Source organism: Mus caroli, chromosome 8 (assembly GCF_900094665.2).
Source record: "Mus caroli chromosome 8, CAROLI_EIJ_v1.1, whole genome shotgun sequence".
NCBI lineage: Eukaryota > Metazoa > Chordata > Mammalia > Rodentia > Muridae > Mus > Mus caroli.
The window spans coordinates 103,088,450-103,105,880 of NC_034577.1; the positions used below are offsets into that span (position 1 = coordinate 103,088,450).

A 17,431-nucleotide genomic window follows, 5' to 3' on the forward strand; every position below is an offset into this window, starting at 1 on the left:
AAAAAAAAAAAAAAAAAGAGGAGGAGGAGGGAGAAGGAAGAAGAGGATGAAGAGGAGGAGAAGGAAGAGGAGGTGGTGGTAACAGTAGTAATGTAGTACTAGGTGGGGGGTGGGAGTCGGGAGAAAAAAGAAAAAGCAACTGCAGAGGCGAGTGTGGTGGCAACGCCTGCAACCCCGGTACCTCAGAGGCAGAGAAAGGAAGACTGCCACAAATTCAAGGCCAGCCTGGGCTTCATGAAGAGATGGAGGCTAGCCATGGATACATAGCAAGACATTGCATCAAATGAAATCTAAAAACAAACAAACAAATCAAGATTCCCAACTCAAAGAATTTAAAGTAATTCTTTATTGATAATAAACATTTATACTAGCATTAGAAATGTCAGTAGAAAAATAATATTTAAATAAATCTCTAATGTACAAAGATTTGATCATTTTGACTATAGCAGTTAAGTGCAATAACCTAATATAAAAAGTTAAACTGATTTTGGTCATAACCAGCCCTACACAGTACACAAGAAAGAAATACAGGTTCACAAAACCTTCTGCGCATGGACCATTAATGGCACCAGGGCTTCACATTCCAGGAAAGAGTTTCTCAGGGAAGGTTGGCATGTCCTGACTGTCACAATAACTTACAGGAAACCAGGGCAGTCACAAAAGACATTGGAATCAAAAGCCGACATACAATTTAAAAACCTAAAGGACACAGGAAGGACAGACACCATTACTTGCATGAACTGCTGGCTTGCCACTTCCTGCATTTCCTAAGTGGTGTCTTGCTGCAGAGGAAGTGTGCAGCCCAGAGACGCATCTTGCTCATAATCATTACGCTTTCACACAGGAACTTAATTTTAACCTCAAAAGCCGACTAAGGCATCAAGAAATCAGCTGTTGGTTGGAGGTTGCCTCTCTATCTCAGAACTTAAAAGAGGATGAGAAGGGAGACTCAGATGCAGGAAGCAGGGTCCAAGAAAGTCCTTAGTGGGAGGAAATTCTTCAAGGTGATGTGTTCAAAATAAACTGTGGCAAACAACTCGAGTTTGAGACAAGAAGAGCAAGAGAGACAGCAGAAACAGCATCCAAGTGGAACACACTCTCTTATCATTCAAATGGTTTCTTCCTGAAAACATTTCAAGCCACAGAACATTTATCCACAAAAGAATACTTCACACAGCTCGGCTTGGTGGTGCATGTGTTTAGTCCCAGCACTTGGGAGGCAGAGGCAGGTGGATCTGTGTGAGTTCAAGGCCAGCCTGATCCACAAAGTGGGTCCAGGACAGCCAAAGCTTTCACACAGAGAAGCCCTGTCTCAAAAAAACAAAACAAAACAAAACAAGACAGAAAAACCACACATACATACACATCCAAAAAGAAAAAAGAAAAAAAGAATGCTTCACACACATTGGGATAGATAAAACACTAAGTAATTTGAAGATACATCTCAAGTTCAAGTGTTTGTTTTTAGAGCCGATGAAACATACAGAAACAAAAACACCCGAACTTGTGTGTCTTGGTTAGAAACACAAATATTCATGGATGAATACGTTCATGACTTATTGTTTAGGGGAACAGCCAACCACCTATTCACCTATGTGCTTAGTGTGTAAAATTACATCCCACATCCTTCCAGTGATGCTATCAGCTCCCACAAGGCCCAGTACAATATTCCAGTTTCTCCAGCTGAAGGATGTTTTCCAAATTCAAAGTCTCTCAGACTGAAAATGGAAATCTTTCCTTGGAAGAAAGATTTGCTCTTTTTGCTGGGGGATAGAAAAAGCCATTTATTTGCATCTTAGTTGCCCACCAAATCTGATCGTCACTACAGTTTTGACAAGTGGTGGTCAAAAGCAAAGAGCCAATTATTTTTGGAGCCATCCCTGCAGTTTCCCCTGATGCCATTACTGGGCAAATTGATCTGCTTGGCTGTTTTATCAAATTTTAAAATCATGTGTACGTAGAGGACAGGAAGTTATGTGCATATGGGTGCAAGTGCCCACAGAGAGTCTTGAATATTTAAAAAGAAATTTTATTTATGTGTGATGTGAACAGCATGTAGAGAGCAGAGGCGACGGCAGGAGTTGGTTCTCACCATCTACCATGTGGACCCGAGAACTACCTTTCATGCCGAATGATCTTGCCAGCCCCTCCTGGCTACTATTTAACCAGAAGTGGAGCACATATTGCTTTAAGATAAATTTATTTCCTCATAGGTTGGGAGCCTTAATCTCACAATGAAAATTTTCTTTTAAAACTGTCAGTTCATCACCAGAAGCTACTTTGAAAACAGGTTACAACACAGCTGTTGTATTTTATTGTAGTTTATACAAAACCACTGGATTGATGACAGGTGCTTAGGCTCTGTTCCCCCTTTCCTTTCGAAGGTCACAGTTTGGAGGCCTTTTTAAGGAAAAACAAAGTTAGGAAGTAGAGGTAAAAATTAAAATAGCTAGAAATTGAGTTAAAAACTACTACTACTCTTTAAGGACATCAATTCTCTGGAAAAAAAATAAGAAGGCCGGAGGGGTTATATCTGAAGAGGAAGTGTTAGGCACTTTCTGGGAGTGGATATGCAAATACTGCAAGAGTGAGCGGGCTAAGGAGCCACTGCTAGGTAAACATAGTGTGAGGAAAACCAATAGCCACTGACCCCTCAGCACACGGCACGAGCACAGGCTCATCCAATCAACAGAACCAGCAAGAAAAACCCTAACAGAATCTTGCAAGCATCTTATCTGTGCCCGAATGTCCAAAGAGTGTCCCAGCCTAACTGGTTTTGAAGTTCAAGTCAAGCCACTGAAGAAAGTCTGTGTGTTTTCAGAGACGGTAAATAAAATGGATAGTGTTAAAGATGACAAGGTGTCAGGGACATTCTTTGGGAAAAAGAACCTCGATTAGGCACGATAGTGATGCCTATTGTCCCAGCTACTCAGGAGGCTGAGGCAGGAGGATGCCTTGAGCCCAGGAGTTTGGACCAGCCTGGGCAACAAAGCAAGACTTCATGTCTTTAAAACAAAACAAAACAAAAACATCAACAACAAACAAAAAACAAAAACAAAAAACCCTCAATTAGCTAGCTTATTTTGATCAAATGATAAATTCACATCTCTTGAAATATATTAAATAATCAGAGGTCAAGATAGTTATCCATAACATGTCACATTCTCAGTGGTCACCTACTTTTGACAGTGGAACCAAAGCTGTTGCTTTGAACGCTACTTCAGTTCTTCTTCCTGTTACATTCCAGCAGTTTGTTCTCAACCAACCCAAGCCAGCTTGGCTAAGCTCTCAGTAGAGTGTAGCCTGCCCCCTTGAAATCAAGCAGCATTCTCCACTGTTGCTAGGAAACAGCAATGATACATTCTTGCACAGGAAGGATGCAGACTCCAAGGCATTGCTGGCTTAGGTGAAAGTGTGCGCCTGTAAAACTTAAGTTGCCACAAGAGAGGAAATGCCAAGGAGGATGATGGGCATCCACAGGGTCTTCAATTTCTGGAGCTTCAACTAGAAGAAAGGGCTTTGGTGGTCTTCACACTCTCATACCTTCTGGCTGGTTCCATTTGAGGAAAGAAGAAACCATGACACTGTCCATTCCTTTTGAGGAGAGTCTATAAAACTCAGGGATGCCATCACAGTGAAAGGGCGGATGCTATAGAGTAGCTAAAACCCGTAAAAAAGAGACTACCACTACGCAGAACGTCTGCCCGGTGCCCAGGGTGAGGGCTTCAAAGGGGATCATTTCCTTCCCGGCCGCTCGGTAGACGCCAGCAATTGCTGCACCTGGTTCAAATTCAAGCAGTGTTGAAGGAGAAAAAAAAAAAAAAATTAGTAAAAAAAAAAAAAAAAACCCAAAACCCAAAAACCCTGAAATTAATTACATTACAAAAAGATTTAGATTTATAAGATTTAAAATTTTCCCTGTCTAGAGATAGACATTTGTTATCTAGTAATGAACAAACAGTTTAGTGTTCTCTGTCCTTTCTGGTGAACATGCTAACTTTCCTCAGGCTGTTTGCAAGTCTGTATCTAGCTTTGGATTCCCTTAGCTTGAGCATCTCATATTTACTGAATGATATGAAGTGACAGTTGAGATGACAAGACCGCAGCTCCCTCTTGGTCTATCATCTCCCCTCGCTCTCTTGCTAGCTGACCCCATGCCTATGGTCACCAAATACATTCTTGGCAATGGATGACAATCTACTGAGACAGATCAAGAAATGGTTCCAGGGCACAGGGCAACCTAGCTCCACTTGCTTTTATATGGAGGATTCCATTCAAGAAAGAAAAGAGGGAGAAACCAACACGCAATTCAAAGGACACTAAGGAGAGGACACAGGGGTCCTTCTGCTTCTCAGGTTGCCATTTCCCGTTCTATAGTCACTACAACCCCGTGGAGAACAGGAGCCCAGCACAGAAACACTGGTGCGGACCCAGACACCCTATCTCATCTTCTACACCCAGACCTCTGTTGACCCAGCTATCCCTCTGAGAATCACAGACACTCAGGAAGAAACACAGTCAACGCAATCCAATTATCTATAGGTAGACAGAGGGTATGGCTCAGTGACAAAGCATGCACTTTAGGATGTACAAGGCTCTGGGTTCCATTCTCAGCACCTCAAAATAAAGAAAGACTACACATTCTTAAAATGTGACACGAAGCCGGGCGTGGTGGCACACGCCTTTAATCCCAGCACTCGGGAGGCAGAGGCAGGCGGATTTCTGAGTTCGAGGCCAGCCTGGTCTACAAAGTGAGTTCCAGGACAGCCAGGGCTACACAGAGAAACCCTGTCTCAAAAAACCAAAAAAAAAAAAAAAAAATGTGACATGAAGCCGGGCATGGTGGCACATGCCTTTAATCCCAGCACTCGGGAGGTAGAGGCAGGTGGATTTCTGAGTTCGAGGCCAGCCTGGTCTACAAAGTGAGTTCCAGGACAGCCAGAGCTACACAGAGAAACCCTGTCTCAAAAAACCAAAAAAAAAAAAAAAAAAAAAAAGTGACATGAGATATTATTAATGTGCTTTGAGAAGCAAACAGTGTTAGATACTTGACTGCCTCCAGCAGCCATCAAATGTCACCACGGTGTCAGAGCACAAGTCTCATGGGGTCTCTGTAACTGAAGTTTCTTAAAAGAAAGAAGCCTGAGGAATCAGGCCTGGGCCCTCACGAGATTCAGAGGAGGAAAGGAAGGAAAATCCAAGCGAGCAGGAAGAGGAAACACTGCCGGAAAGGCTTGGAACAGAAATGAGTGTGTGCTCAGCTACTGTGTGCCGAAAATGGTGCCAGGTCGGCAGCACACAGGCCTCTCATCCCTCAGGGTTCAAGGGTGTGGTCGGGTCCTTCCACCCCTGCCTTACTGCCTCAGGGGCCAGAAATTCTGAGTGGATACGGCAGGGCAGCATTTAGTGACACAGAACACAGAGAAACAGTGTCCAAAGAAAGAGAGAGATGGGGTGGCGAGGGGAAGGGGAGGGAGGGAGGGAGGGAAAGCAAGCTAGTCAAAGAGACCAAATGGACCTTTCTGCTCAAAGCTCAGGGTTTAAGTTTACAGTGAAAATAAATAAGGCAACAAATTAGAAATGTTACATTCCTATGTTTTACACATACATTTATGATTATATATTTTTATAATATGAATATATTATGTATTTATATATTTTATGATGTAAATATATATTCCTTTTTTTTTTTAATATCTGGGACTGGAGAGGTGGCTCAGTGATTAAGAGCTGCTCTTCCAGTGGACCCGGGTTCAATTCCCAGTACCCACAAGGGAGCTAGCTCACAACTGTCTGTAACTCCAATATCTGACACCCTCACACAGACATATATGCAGGCAAAACACCAATGCACATAAAAATAATTATTTTTTTAAAAACCACACCAAAATACAACCTGTGACTACTAATGCACAGTATGACTTTCATTTTCATTTTAAGTTTATATTTCTAGAAAATAAATATACATGCTTCTGTGTAAGTATAAATTTAAAAATGATTTATAAGTTTTCATTCCTCTAGTTGTGTCAGGGACATGAAACAAGACAAAGACAAAAGAAAGAAGTGGGTTTAAAAATAGTCTCTAATTTCCATGTTACTCCAGTCTTTAGTCAGGAAGTCTGGGTCCGGGAACAGGGGATTGAAAACACAAATCAGACACTTAACTTCCTTTGTGTGCCGGGCTGGGGTCAAACCCAGGCCTCAGACTTGCTAAGTCAGCTTTGGCACTTTGCATGCCTAGCCCTCAATTATCTCCCTAAACAGATTTAGTCTCCATCTCTAAAGGAGCCACACGCAAAAGAGTGGAAGCAGTCAGTGAACCATTCTGCAGAGCCCAGGTCAAGGGAAAGGGGATCAGAGAGGTGCAGAGCCTCCATAGGTAAATACTTTCATTTTGCTAGAGGCCCATCTCCAAGTTTCAACTTTGACTTGGAATGCCAAAGAGATTGGCCAGGTAAGGAGCTTGGGAGTTAAAAACAAAATAAAACCCAATAAAGGAATACATGAAAAAATAAGACCCACACTTAAAAGCTAACTCTTTAAAACTCATTGTATGTGCGTGTGTGTGCACATGAACACACACACACACAGACACACACACACAAAACTTTTCCCCTCCCAGTGCTAGAAACCAAACCCAGGGCTTTGGGCTTGCTAGGCAATCATTCTACCACCGAGCTAAATTCCCAGCCCTATCCCATGCCCCCATTTCTAAAATGAGTCCTAGAACTAGGTGACTAACCACATTACACGTTTTTGACTGGTATTTTAATGTCTAACATACTTGTCAAGATTCCAGCAGTAATTGGTCCCACGATGCCCATCAACAGGATGCTTACAGACATGAACCTACCATATTTGTGGTGTCTGAGGGTGAAGAGGGCCAGCAGTCCAGCAGGGACATGAAAGAACACAGAGGACATCAGTGCCCACAGGAACACACCATACCACATCTCTGTGAGGGGAGAGAAAGGCGAAGCCCGAGTCACCAGCTTTCCCAGTGAGGCACTGGCAAGGGACCCAGTCCCAGCCCCTGCATCCACTATTCCCATTCGTGTCAGCAGGAAGTTGTCTCTAGTGGGTTTTGCTGTACATGTTTGATGCCCATGAAGGTCAGAAGAAGACATTGGATCTCCTAGAACTGGAGTTATAGATGGTTGTGAGCCACCAGTTGGGTCCTGGGTCCTCTGCAAGAGCAGCACGTTCATGCTCTCAACCTATGAGCCTCCTCCCCAGAACCTTGTTTTTGTTATTGGGAGACAGGGTCTCATCCTGTGGCCCAGAATAGCCTTGTACTCAGTATGTATCCGAGGTTGGTCTTGAACTCTGATCCTCCTGCCTCCCTTGCGTGTTTTAGGCATTTGCCACCATGCTAAGCTTTACTGAGGTTTTTGTTTTTGTTTTTTAAAAGGTTCAAAAACTTTCACTTACAGGCTCTCAGCTGTTTAAATACAGCAGGACTTATTTAGACTCATTTATAAGACGTGTTGAACACAGTATCAAGGCAGCTCCAGGAGAGGTAGGAAGTTAATTCTCATCTTAACCCGTCTGCTGGTTAGCTCCCAGATCTGACCTGCAGCCTCCAGAACGGAGAAGCAAGCAGCTGTTGCAATGGTCTAGCCTGTGGAACTGTGTTACAGCAGCTGGCTGTGACAAACACCCACACATTCACCCATGCCAATTCCCCTGCAGCACAGCACCTACCCAAGGGCCACCAGGATCCGGCCAGCACCATTCTGAGCAGCAGCACACAGGGACAATCCACCCCACCTACCGCCCCGAACCCCCAAATCCCGCCTACCCACCACCACCCAAAGCCATATGTTAGCTACTTGAGTGCCCACATATAGTAGCACTTAAAACACTCTGAGGGGGGAGAGGCTTTATTATATTAAACCGAGTAGTTTATAAAAAGACTCTCAGGATGAGAGTCTTTAGGAGACTTTAAAAGCTATCACAAACTTGGATCTATAAAACATTAAAAAAAAAACCTAAGTGATTTCTTTTTAATCTACTGCACCTTAATTTGCCAACTGTTTAATAGCTATTTATCGATTGATGCAGAGTTCTTTTCGTTTCCCTGGCTCAACATGCCGCCAAAAGTGTTTCTCTGTCTTTCGGCATGTCCTTGTTCACCGCTTCAGGCCAAGCGCAATATCAGCTGGGGCTTCCTTGGCAGTTGTATTGTTGGTTTTCTGCCGCTGTCACACAATCTTTTGGCTCAAGGTTCTGTGAACTGGGAAGTCCAAGACCATCGATGGGGGCCCTTCTTTTTTTCCCGCCCTCCTCCCCGTGTGTGTGTGTGTGGGGGGGCACACTTGTGGAGATAAAGTTTGCCTTTGGGTGCCACTTTGATGGCTCTCTTCCTCATTTTTGGAGGCAGAGCCTCTCAGAATGCAAACCTCACCAATTCTAGCTAGCCAGATTCAGCCAGTCTAGCTAACCAGCTTGTTCTGAGGATCCCTTCTTCACCTTCCAGACGCCAGGACTACAAGTTGGCCACCATGCTCACACAGCATTTATGTCAGTATTGGAGATTCAAACTCCAGTCCTGGTGGTATCAAAGCCCTGGGTTCAGTCTTGAGCACGATACATACATGCACCTACACACAGAGCTTTCAGACAGTGGAAGAACAGAGTCATGTGGAGAGCTGGGTCCTCCGAATGACACTGAATGAACACAAGGGCTTGCTGATGGCCAGCTCTCTGCCTTTAACTCCCCAAAATGGATCATCTGGGCCCCAAGACCAGCTCCAGTCTAAAAGAACAGGAATGGGGGTGCCGGGCAGGCCACAGCCATCCTCTCATCTGGCTTTTCTCCAACCTTGTGACCTAGGTCAAACAGCTGAGTAAATGCCTGTTCCTGGGTGAACCTTTGTAAAGCCGGGGTTGTAAGCTGATCACATCTGTCCCCTTGAGGACCGGAGTCTTGTCCGCTCCTGTGACTCCCTGCTGGTACTAGGCTGCCTGGATGCTCCTGGCCCAACAGTCTACATCAGTTAATAGTACACTCCTTGCTTGCCAACTATCTCCTATCTGCCAGGTGCTACCATCCCCTTGGCTCTAACAGTGATTTACTCTCTGGACGACCAACTGTGGCCTGGCACCTCTCTCCTGATTCTCCCTGTCTTGGTCATTGTTCTATTGCTGTGAAGAGACACCATGACCAAGGCAACTCTTCTAAGAGAAAGCATTCAACCAGAAGCATGTTAACAATTTTAGAGGGGAGGCCATTGTCACCAGAGTAGGAGGCAAACAGGCAAGATACTAGAGCAGTAGCTAAGAGCTTACAACCTGATCCACAGGCACCAAGCAGAGAGAGACAGAGACAGAGACAGACAGACAGACAGACAGACAGATAGACAGATAGACAGGGCCTGATGTGGGCTTTTGAAACCTCAAAGCCACCGGGTGTGGTGGCGCACACCTTTAATCCTAGCACTCGGGAGGCAGAGGCAGGCAGATTTCTGAGTTCGAGGCCAGCCTTGTCTACAAAGTGAGTTCCAGGACAGCCAGGGCTACACAGAGAAACCCTGTCTCAAAAAAACAAAAAAAAAAAAACCCCTAAAACCTCAAAGCTACCCCCAATGGCATACCTCTTTCAACAAGGCCATACCTCCTTATCCTTCCCAAAACAGTTCTACCAACCAGGGACTAAGCATTCAAACATATGAGTCCATGAAGGTAGGGGCATTCTTTTTCAAACAATAGCCCAGGCTGGCCTTGGATTCAGGCCTGTGCCCAGGATGGTTGGCCTCACATTCACAACTGTCCCACCTCAGCCATCCAAGTGCTGTGTCACCAGATGTCTGCCGTCGTCACCAGGTGTATGCTGTCACACCTGATCACTTTGGAAAACAAGCGCTCCATCCCTTGACATGCCCCAGCCCTCTCTCCTGCCTCTCCCAGGTATGGTGTCCTTTTCTCCACGTCTCCATAGAATGAGGGATCCAAATGAGGGCTTTTGTGTTGTCAGTCAAGGCCCTTTTCACAGGGACCCCAACACAACGGGACTGGAGAGATGGCTCAGCAGTTATGAGCCATTGCTACTGCTCTTACAGAGGACGGGAGTTCACATCCCAAAACCCACATTGGGCAAACAAATACCTGCAAATCCAGCTCCCTGAGACTGAATGGCCTCTTCCGTCCCCTATGGGCACCTATACACATATGCTCATACACATAAATAAAAATAAACCTTAAGGGCAGGAGAGATGGCTCTGCAGTTAAGAGCACTGCTGTCAGCCGGGCATGGTGGCGCAAGTCTTTATTCCCAGCACTTGGGAGGCAGAGGCAGGCGGATTTCTGAGTTTGAGGCCAGCCTGGTCTACAGAGTGAGTTCCAGGACAGCCAGGGCTATACACAGAGAAACCCTGTCTCGAAAAATAAAAAAAAAAAAAAAAAAAAGCACGGATGTCTTCCAGACGTTCTGGGTTCAACTCCCAGCAACCACATGGTGGCTCACAATTATCTGTAATGGGATCTTATGCCTTCTTCTGGTGTGTCTAAAGACAGCTACAGTGTACTCATATACATAAAATAAATAAATAAACATTTTTAAAAAAATCTTCAACGGATACATCATATTCAGTAAATGTATTACTGACTTGTCTAAGTTGGATACATTCTTGACTCCAGCAACAGCATAATCAAAATATTCTTGGGTGTGATTAATTTGACATTAATTTAGTGAAACCCTATGTTCAGAGAACGAATGTCATTCCTGATTATTACAAATGACAACTAAGAGCCAGTCTTGGTGGTGCAGGCCTGGAAGGTTCAGGTTCACTGGCCACCTCGGCTACACAATGAGGCCTTGTCTCAAACAAACAAACACAAAGAGACAGCAAAAGAGATCTGAGCAAGTCAGAAGGAGAATCTGGCAGAACTCTAGATGTCCAAATTACAAAAGTGGATTTAAAAAAAAAAAAATCAATTCAAAGCTTTTTAGTGTAGAGAAGCCACAGAATATTTTAGGGCAATGATCTGCCATGAGTTAGCATAAAGTACAAGTTAACTTTTCCTGCGTGACCAAAATAGAAAGGGAATCAGGCTCAGGACTCTGAATACGATTCCTAGTAAGAGGGCCTTAGTGTCTCAAACTAGGGGGAAACCTTTAAGTACCCATTATAACCAGAATTCCAAATGAAGATGAGACACTGCGGGGATGGGGCGTGCTCATGATGCACTCTGGTCAACTTGAGGTCAAGGGCTATCTGTTCTGCATTAGCCTAGTGATTAGCTCGTTGTGATCCTACCCATGTTTATACCTCCAGTCAGAAGCCCACATCGGGGGCTGGTGAGATGGCTCAGTGGGTAAGAGCACCCGACTGCTCTTCCGAAGATCAGGAGTTCAAATCCCAGCAACCACATGGTGGCTCACAACCATCCGTAGAGAGATCTGACTCCCTCTTCTGGTGTGTCTGAAGACAGCTACAGTGAACTTACATATAATCAATAAATAAATCTTTAAAAAAAAAAAAGAAGCCCACAAAGGCTAGGAGGGTGACCGATGAAGGAACGAGTCCTGGTAAATGGTACCCTTGTCACAGCCATAGCAGGAATAAAACCCAAATACATAATGTGGATTAGCATTTTCAGGAGAGAGTCTGGAGAGATGGCTCAGCAGTTGGGAGCGGCTGCTGCTTTTCCAGAGGATCTGAGTTCAGTTCCCAGTGAGTTCCAGGTCAGTATCAAAACAAAAAGCAAAAAGCTGAAGTAAACAAAAGAGCTGCTCTAAGGTAAATGAGACCAAAGAGTCAGGACAACAGAATTCAGTGAGTGGTTCTATTATTGTGTAGCTCTGGCTGGTCTGGAACCTGCTGTGTAGACCAGGCTGGCTTCCAATTCTCAGACATCTGATTGTTTGTGACCCCTGAGCGCTGACGCATTATGGTTCATGTCTGACTCTTGATTAGCATCTAGGCTTCTGACCGGCTCCCTTTTCTCAGCTCACAGGCCATCTGCCTTTCTTCCTTCGTGGTAAAACAACTCTTTCTCTCCCCAAATAAAAACAGAAACAAAATGAAAAAAAAAAAAAATCACAAAGGAGAAAAGGCTCAGAGAGAAAGAGTGATTGCTGCTCTTTCAGAGGACCCAAGTTCTATTTCCAGCAACCAGGTCAGATAGCTCAGCCACCTGTAACTCCCCGCCTCTGGCCTGGGTGGGCACCTGTACTCACATCCACACACCCAAACACATGCATATATTTAAAATAATTTTTTTTTCTTTTCTTTTTTTTTCCGAGACAAGGTTTCTGTGTAGCTCTGGCTGTTCTGGAACTCACTTTGTAGACCGGGCTGGCCTTGAATTCAGAAATCTGCCCGCCTCTGCCTCCTGAGTGCTGGGATTAAAGGCGTGCGCCACTATGCCCGGCAATTTTTTGTTTTTAAGAAAAAAGCTATTTGGTTGACTAGAGAAAAATTTAAATAAGGCCTATTTAAATAACATCACTTTATCTGTGTTATGGATTTAAGAAGTAATCTGACTTGGGGGCACCATGACAGGACACACATCCCTGGTTCAGAAGTTTTCAGCTTAAAGAATCCTAAAGTGTCTCGACTTCTGCAGTGCAGGAAGTTAAAATGTGATGTGTACACACATGCACATTGATGTGACCAAGACTGCAAAACCAGAATAGTCCTGCTTTGCATAATGAGACTTCCATGAACACCAGCCAAATATACAACTGTGCCCCATAATCTAGCCTACCATCTAGGCTTACCTAACCCCACCTATGATGGTCTCATAACTGCCTAATGAGCCTCAGCTTTTAAGTAGGCATGTGACTTTTACCACCCAAACTAAGCATATGGGTACTTGTTATTCTGTGTTTCACCTTCTCAGGTTTGGAAATTTCCTAAATAGTTGGGAGAGAAGAAAATGAGTAAGAACAGACTCACTGAATCCTAGGAAAGAAAGAACCCTTCATCTTTTGGAGAAGGTCGCCAGAATGTTGTGTGTTTGTGTGTTTATTTATTTGTAATCACTTTCAGATTTGTTTGTTTATTTATATATGTATTTATTTGTAATCACTGTCAGGTGGGACACTAATACTTCTGGAGACAATCTGAACTTCCAGACTCTTTTCTTGTGGGCAGGATCACAAGCTAACATCTTCAGCTGCCACAAAACAAAGACAGCCACCTTGTCAGCTACTACACAGGCAGGTCCCAGGTGTCCACCGAGAGGCGCCTGGCAGTCGCTGCCCAGTAGATGAGACTCACAGGTGTCTGGCCGAAGGTTGCAGTCAGCAATCCCACCCTTCATCCTCTTTTACAACCTCACTGGGCTAGTTTCTCTTTGCCGCAGTGTCCTAATACCCCTACCCCACCCCACCCCTGCCTCTGTCGTCTTGCCTTCAAAAACCCAAAGCAATCATGCCCTCCCCTGAGGGCCTTTATTAGAAATCTCAGGGGATCATTCTCTTCTCCACAACTTTCTGAATTGTAACAGTTCTACAATGTAAATGTAACGTTAAAAGCCCTCCTGGCAGAAGGCGGTGAAGCCCGGGTAAGAGCTAAGAGCAACTTAGAAGTTGTGTCTTAAGTTCTTCTAGGTGCGGGTGGGGGAATCCGCAACAGGTTTGAGCAAGCTGGTGGGAAGGTGGGTGTAGGACAAAGTCAGAGGACAGCGTCAGCACACAGGCTCTCAGAGGAAGTATACTAGCAGTCACTAGGACTGGACAGCCGTCGCCCCAAGTGCGATTCCAGGGCTGCCTCGGCCTTGCCCTGGGAGGCAGGCGACAGGTGCGCAGTGCGCAGGCGCGGGGCGGGGCGTACCTGGGAAGGAGCAGAGCGAAGTGGAGTTGGGGCACAGGGTCCCGTTGCCCACCCGCGGCACGAGCTTCAGGCTGAGGATCTGCTGCAGGAGCCCGGCTGAGCCGCCGCCACCGCCGCTCCCCTCGCGCTCCATCCCGCCGCCATTCACCGCCCGCCGCGCCGCGGAGCACCGCACCTCGGCAGCCACGGCGTCACCTTTGGCCGGCCCTCTTCTCCCGCCCACTCCAACGGCGCTGCTAGAGTAATCGTTTCTCCTTCCAATCACAGGGCGCCGCAGATGGAGGGGGCGGGGTAACGGTTGTTCCCGCCCCCTGGCGCTGCGTTCGATTAGAGAAACCCACGGCATGCTGCGCCCCTAGTGGCAAGTTTCTTCTGCTCCATCTGGGTGTGTTGGGCTCTGCCCTCTTTAGTGCCACCTTTAAGTAGGACAAGTCCGGTGAGATTGCTCAGCCGGTAGAGGCGAGGTGCTTGCTTCCAAGCATGAAGGATTTGCCTTCCATCCCTAGGACTCACATGAGAACCAACTCCCATGGTTGTCTTTTTACCTTCACATACACATAGACTCACATACATTTTAAAATAGTATACAAGGATACAGCACCAAAAATAAAAATTAAGTGACCACTAGCCTACTCAAATTTCTCTTTAGGACTGAATATGTATTGACAGAGAACCAGCGTAGCTGCACAATACCCTAGATTCCAACCCCAGTTGCTTACCCTGTCAAAGTCTATAGGTTCGCTGGGCGGTGGTGGTGCGTGCCTTTAAACCCAGCACTCAGGAGGTAGAGGCAGGCAGCTTGTTGAGTTCGAGGCCAGCCTGGTCTACTGAATGAGCTCCAGGACAGCCAGAGGTACATAGAGAAATTCTGTCAAAAACAAAACCAAAGCCAATATAAAACAAAACAAAAGACTGTAGGTTCAACTTCCAAAAACCAACAAGCAAAAATAAGACTTTAAAAATGGACCAGAGCAGAGGCAGGCGGATTTCTGAGTTCGAGACCAGCCTGGTCTATACAGAGTGAGTTCCAGGACAGCCAGGGCTATACAAAGAAACCCTGTCTCGAAAAACAAAACAAAACAAAAAAAAAAAGGACCAGAAATTCTGTAAATCACAGAAGTTGAAACTTTTAGGAGCTGAAATGAAAAGACCCTCTGGGGTCAGCAAAGTGACTCAGCAAGTAAAGATACCTGCTGTCAGACCTAGTGACCTGAGTTCCATCTCAGCGGCCCACGTGGTAAAAGAGAACCCATAACTGCAAGTTGTCCTTTGACCTGCACAGGTTCCCACACACACATGGCCATGGCTATCCCTGGTTGTAAACTTGACGATGCCTGGAATGAACTAAAACCGCAATGGCTGGCGAAACCTGTGAGGGATTTAAAGTAGCAATACCCATAATCTGGATCTTTGAGGTGGAAGATCCACCTTTGATCTGAACCACGCCATCTACCGGTTTGAATATGCTTAGCCCATGGGAAGTGTGGCACTATTAGGAGGTGTGGCCTTGCTAGAGGAAGTGTACTACTGGGTAGGCAGGCATTGAGGTCTCCTAGTCCTCCAGCCCAGTGCGAAGGAGATAGTCTCTCCTGCTGCCTTTGGATCAAGATTCTCTCAGCTCCCTCTCCAGCATGCCTGCTGCCATGCTTCCTGTCATGATGATAATGAACTGAACCTCTGAAACTGTAAGCCAGCCCCAATGAAATGTTTGCCTTTATAAGAGTTGCTTTAGTCATTGTGTCTCCTCACGGTAGTAAAACCCTAACAAAGACACTGGCATTAGAACCTATTTAGGGATTCCAGTGTATACTGAAAGACCAGCGGGGTCATCCAGCCCCATGGACTGAACAACTCCTGGACTCTGGACCTTCCATTAGTAGACAGACATTGCTAGATTAGCTGGACCACTTCCTGTAAGCTTCTCTAATAAATCATATATATATATGATAAACTCAATAAATAATTTAACATATTCATTAATAAATATAAATATTTAAGTTCTCTCCCTCTACAGAATCCAGACTAATACACATATATAATAAATCAATAACTTTAAAACCTTTTGCAGCAACTGTTTTTCAGTAGATTTAGACATCTTGTCAGCATTTTAGATTTTGTAGGATTTTTCTTTCTTTTTTTTTTAGGATTTATTTATTATTATACATAAGTACACTGCAGCTGTCTTCAGATGTGCCAGAAGAGGGCATCAGATCTCATTATGGGTGGTTGTGAGCCACCATGTGGTTGCTGGGATTTGAACTCGGGACCTTCGGAAGAGTGGTCAAGTGCTCCTATCCGCTGAGCCATCTTACCAGCCCAGGATTTTTGCTTTTACATGATAGCGTGAGCAATGCCAACAGCCTTTTCCCATAAGTGTACTATATCCATGAACGCCCAGATGTTCGCCTCCCTCCCAAAGGAAAGAAGTAAAAGTTGGGTTGGGTTATAGCTCTGACAGACGCCTTGCCTCATATGCCTGCAGCTCGGGTTTGATCCCCAGAACTTCACAAAGGTCCCTAAGAAGCCTTCCAGGGAGAACCTGTAGATTGCCTATATAGACATGAAATTTTGGTGGTTTGACAGCCAAGTGGGAGGACCTAGAAAGCAAAGCATCAATATTTTGTAGGGAAGACTTTGAAACTTTTGAGTATTTGCCTTTTCTGGTCATCCAATCTTCTCATTTCTCCTTTGGAATAAACTCTCACCATTTCTATTACCTTTTTGGTTTGGTTTGTGATGAAGTCTTGCTGCGTTCTCTTGGCTGGCTTGCAACTTTCTGTGCAAATTATGTCTGGCTTCTATTACCTTTTTTAAAAAAAAACAAAAAACAAAAAATGAGAGAATGAAAGGAAAGGAGTGGCTTCTTGCATGACACATAGGTAAAACTGGAATGACTTGGAGATTAGTACGGCCCCTGCTCAAGAGTGACACGCAAATTTAGGGAGCCCTTCCATATCTTTATAAGCACAGAAGAAGAGTCTAAGGAACAGAAACTGCCCTGAGAGTGTAAGAGTGTCAGCTGTGACAGCTCACACTTGTAATCTCAGGTCTGGGGAGAGAAAGGAAGATTCCTGGTAAGTGCAAAGCCAGCCGGAGCTGTCTCAAGTTGAGGAGGGGGCTGGAGAAGTGGCTTAGTGATTAATCGTGCTTCCAGCTCCTCCAGAGGACCTGCCAGGAAGCTCACAACAGCCTGTAACAACCCAGAGGACCCGACACCCTCTCCTGGCCTCTGAGAGCACTATGCATATATGCCTCGCACCTCCCCTACCCCTCACACATATTTTTTTTTTTCAAATGCAGCATCAGCTATGGTTTTTGGGGGTTTTGGTTCTTTGGTTTTTCAAGACAGGGTTTCTCTGTGTAGCCCTGGCTGTCCTGGAACTCACTTTGTAGACCAGGTTGACCTCAGAAATCCACTTGCCTCTGCTTCCCAAGTTCTGGGATTAAAGGCAGGCGCCACCACTGCCCGGCCAGCATCAACTATGAATCAAATTAAGAAACAAGAGCTTGGGTTGGAGAGATGGCTCTTCTAGACATCTGAGTTCAATTCCCAGAACCACATGGGGGCTCACAACCATCTGTAATGGGATCTGATGCCCTCTTCTGGTGTGTCTGAAAACAGCTACAGTGTGTGGCCTCCCTTCCCCCAG

General features: G+C 45.2%; 1 protein-coding gene and 1 non-coding gene across 3 annotated transcripts; one reads left to right on the top strand and one right to left on the bottom strand.

The window, feature by feature from the left end:
* Positions 1–1,322: 1,322 nt before the first annotated feature.
* Positions 1,323–14,140, bottom strand: Tmem170a (transmembrane protein 170A). Of its 2 annotated transcripts, none has more exons than XM_021170191.2 (3): positions 13,782–14,140; positions 6,785–6,955; positions 1,323–3,780 (listed from the first exon to the last, which is right to left on the bottom strand). In XM_021170191.2, the coding sequence occupies exons 1-3, from the start codon at positions 14,125–14,127 to the stop codon at positions 3,650–3,652; spliced, it is 648 nt and encodes a 215-aa protein (XP_021025850.1). In that variant the 5' UTR covers positions 14,128–14,140; the 3' UTR covers positions 1,323–3,649. The 2 variants fall into 2 exon arrangements, with proteins under 2 accessions (XP_021025850.1, XP_021025851.1); XM_021170192.2 differs by having other exon boundaries at positions 2,998–3,780; positions 6,854–6,955.
* A 2,497-nt stretch (positions 14,141–16,637) lies between these two features.
* Positions 16,638–16,741, top strand: LOC115031775. Its single transcript, XR_003837441.1, has one exon. It is a non-coding gene; the product is annotated as a U6 spliceosomal RNA (small nuclear RNA).
* The last annotated feature ends 690 nt before the right edge of the window (positions 16,742–17,431 follow it).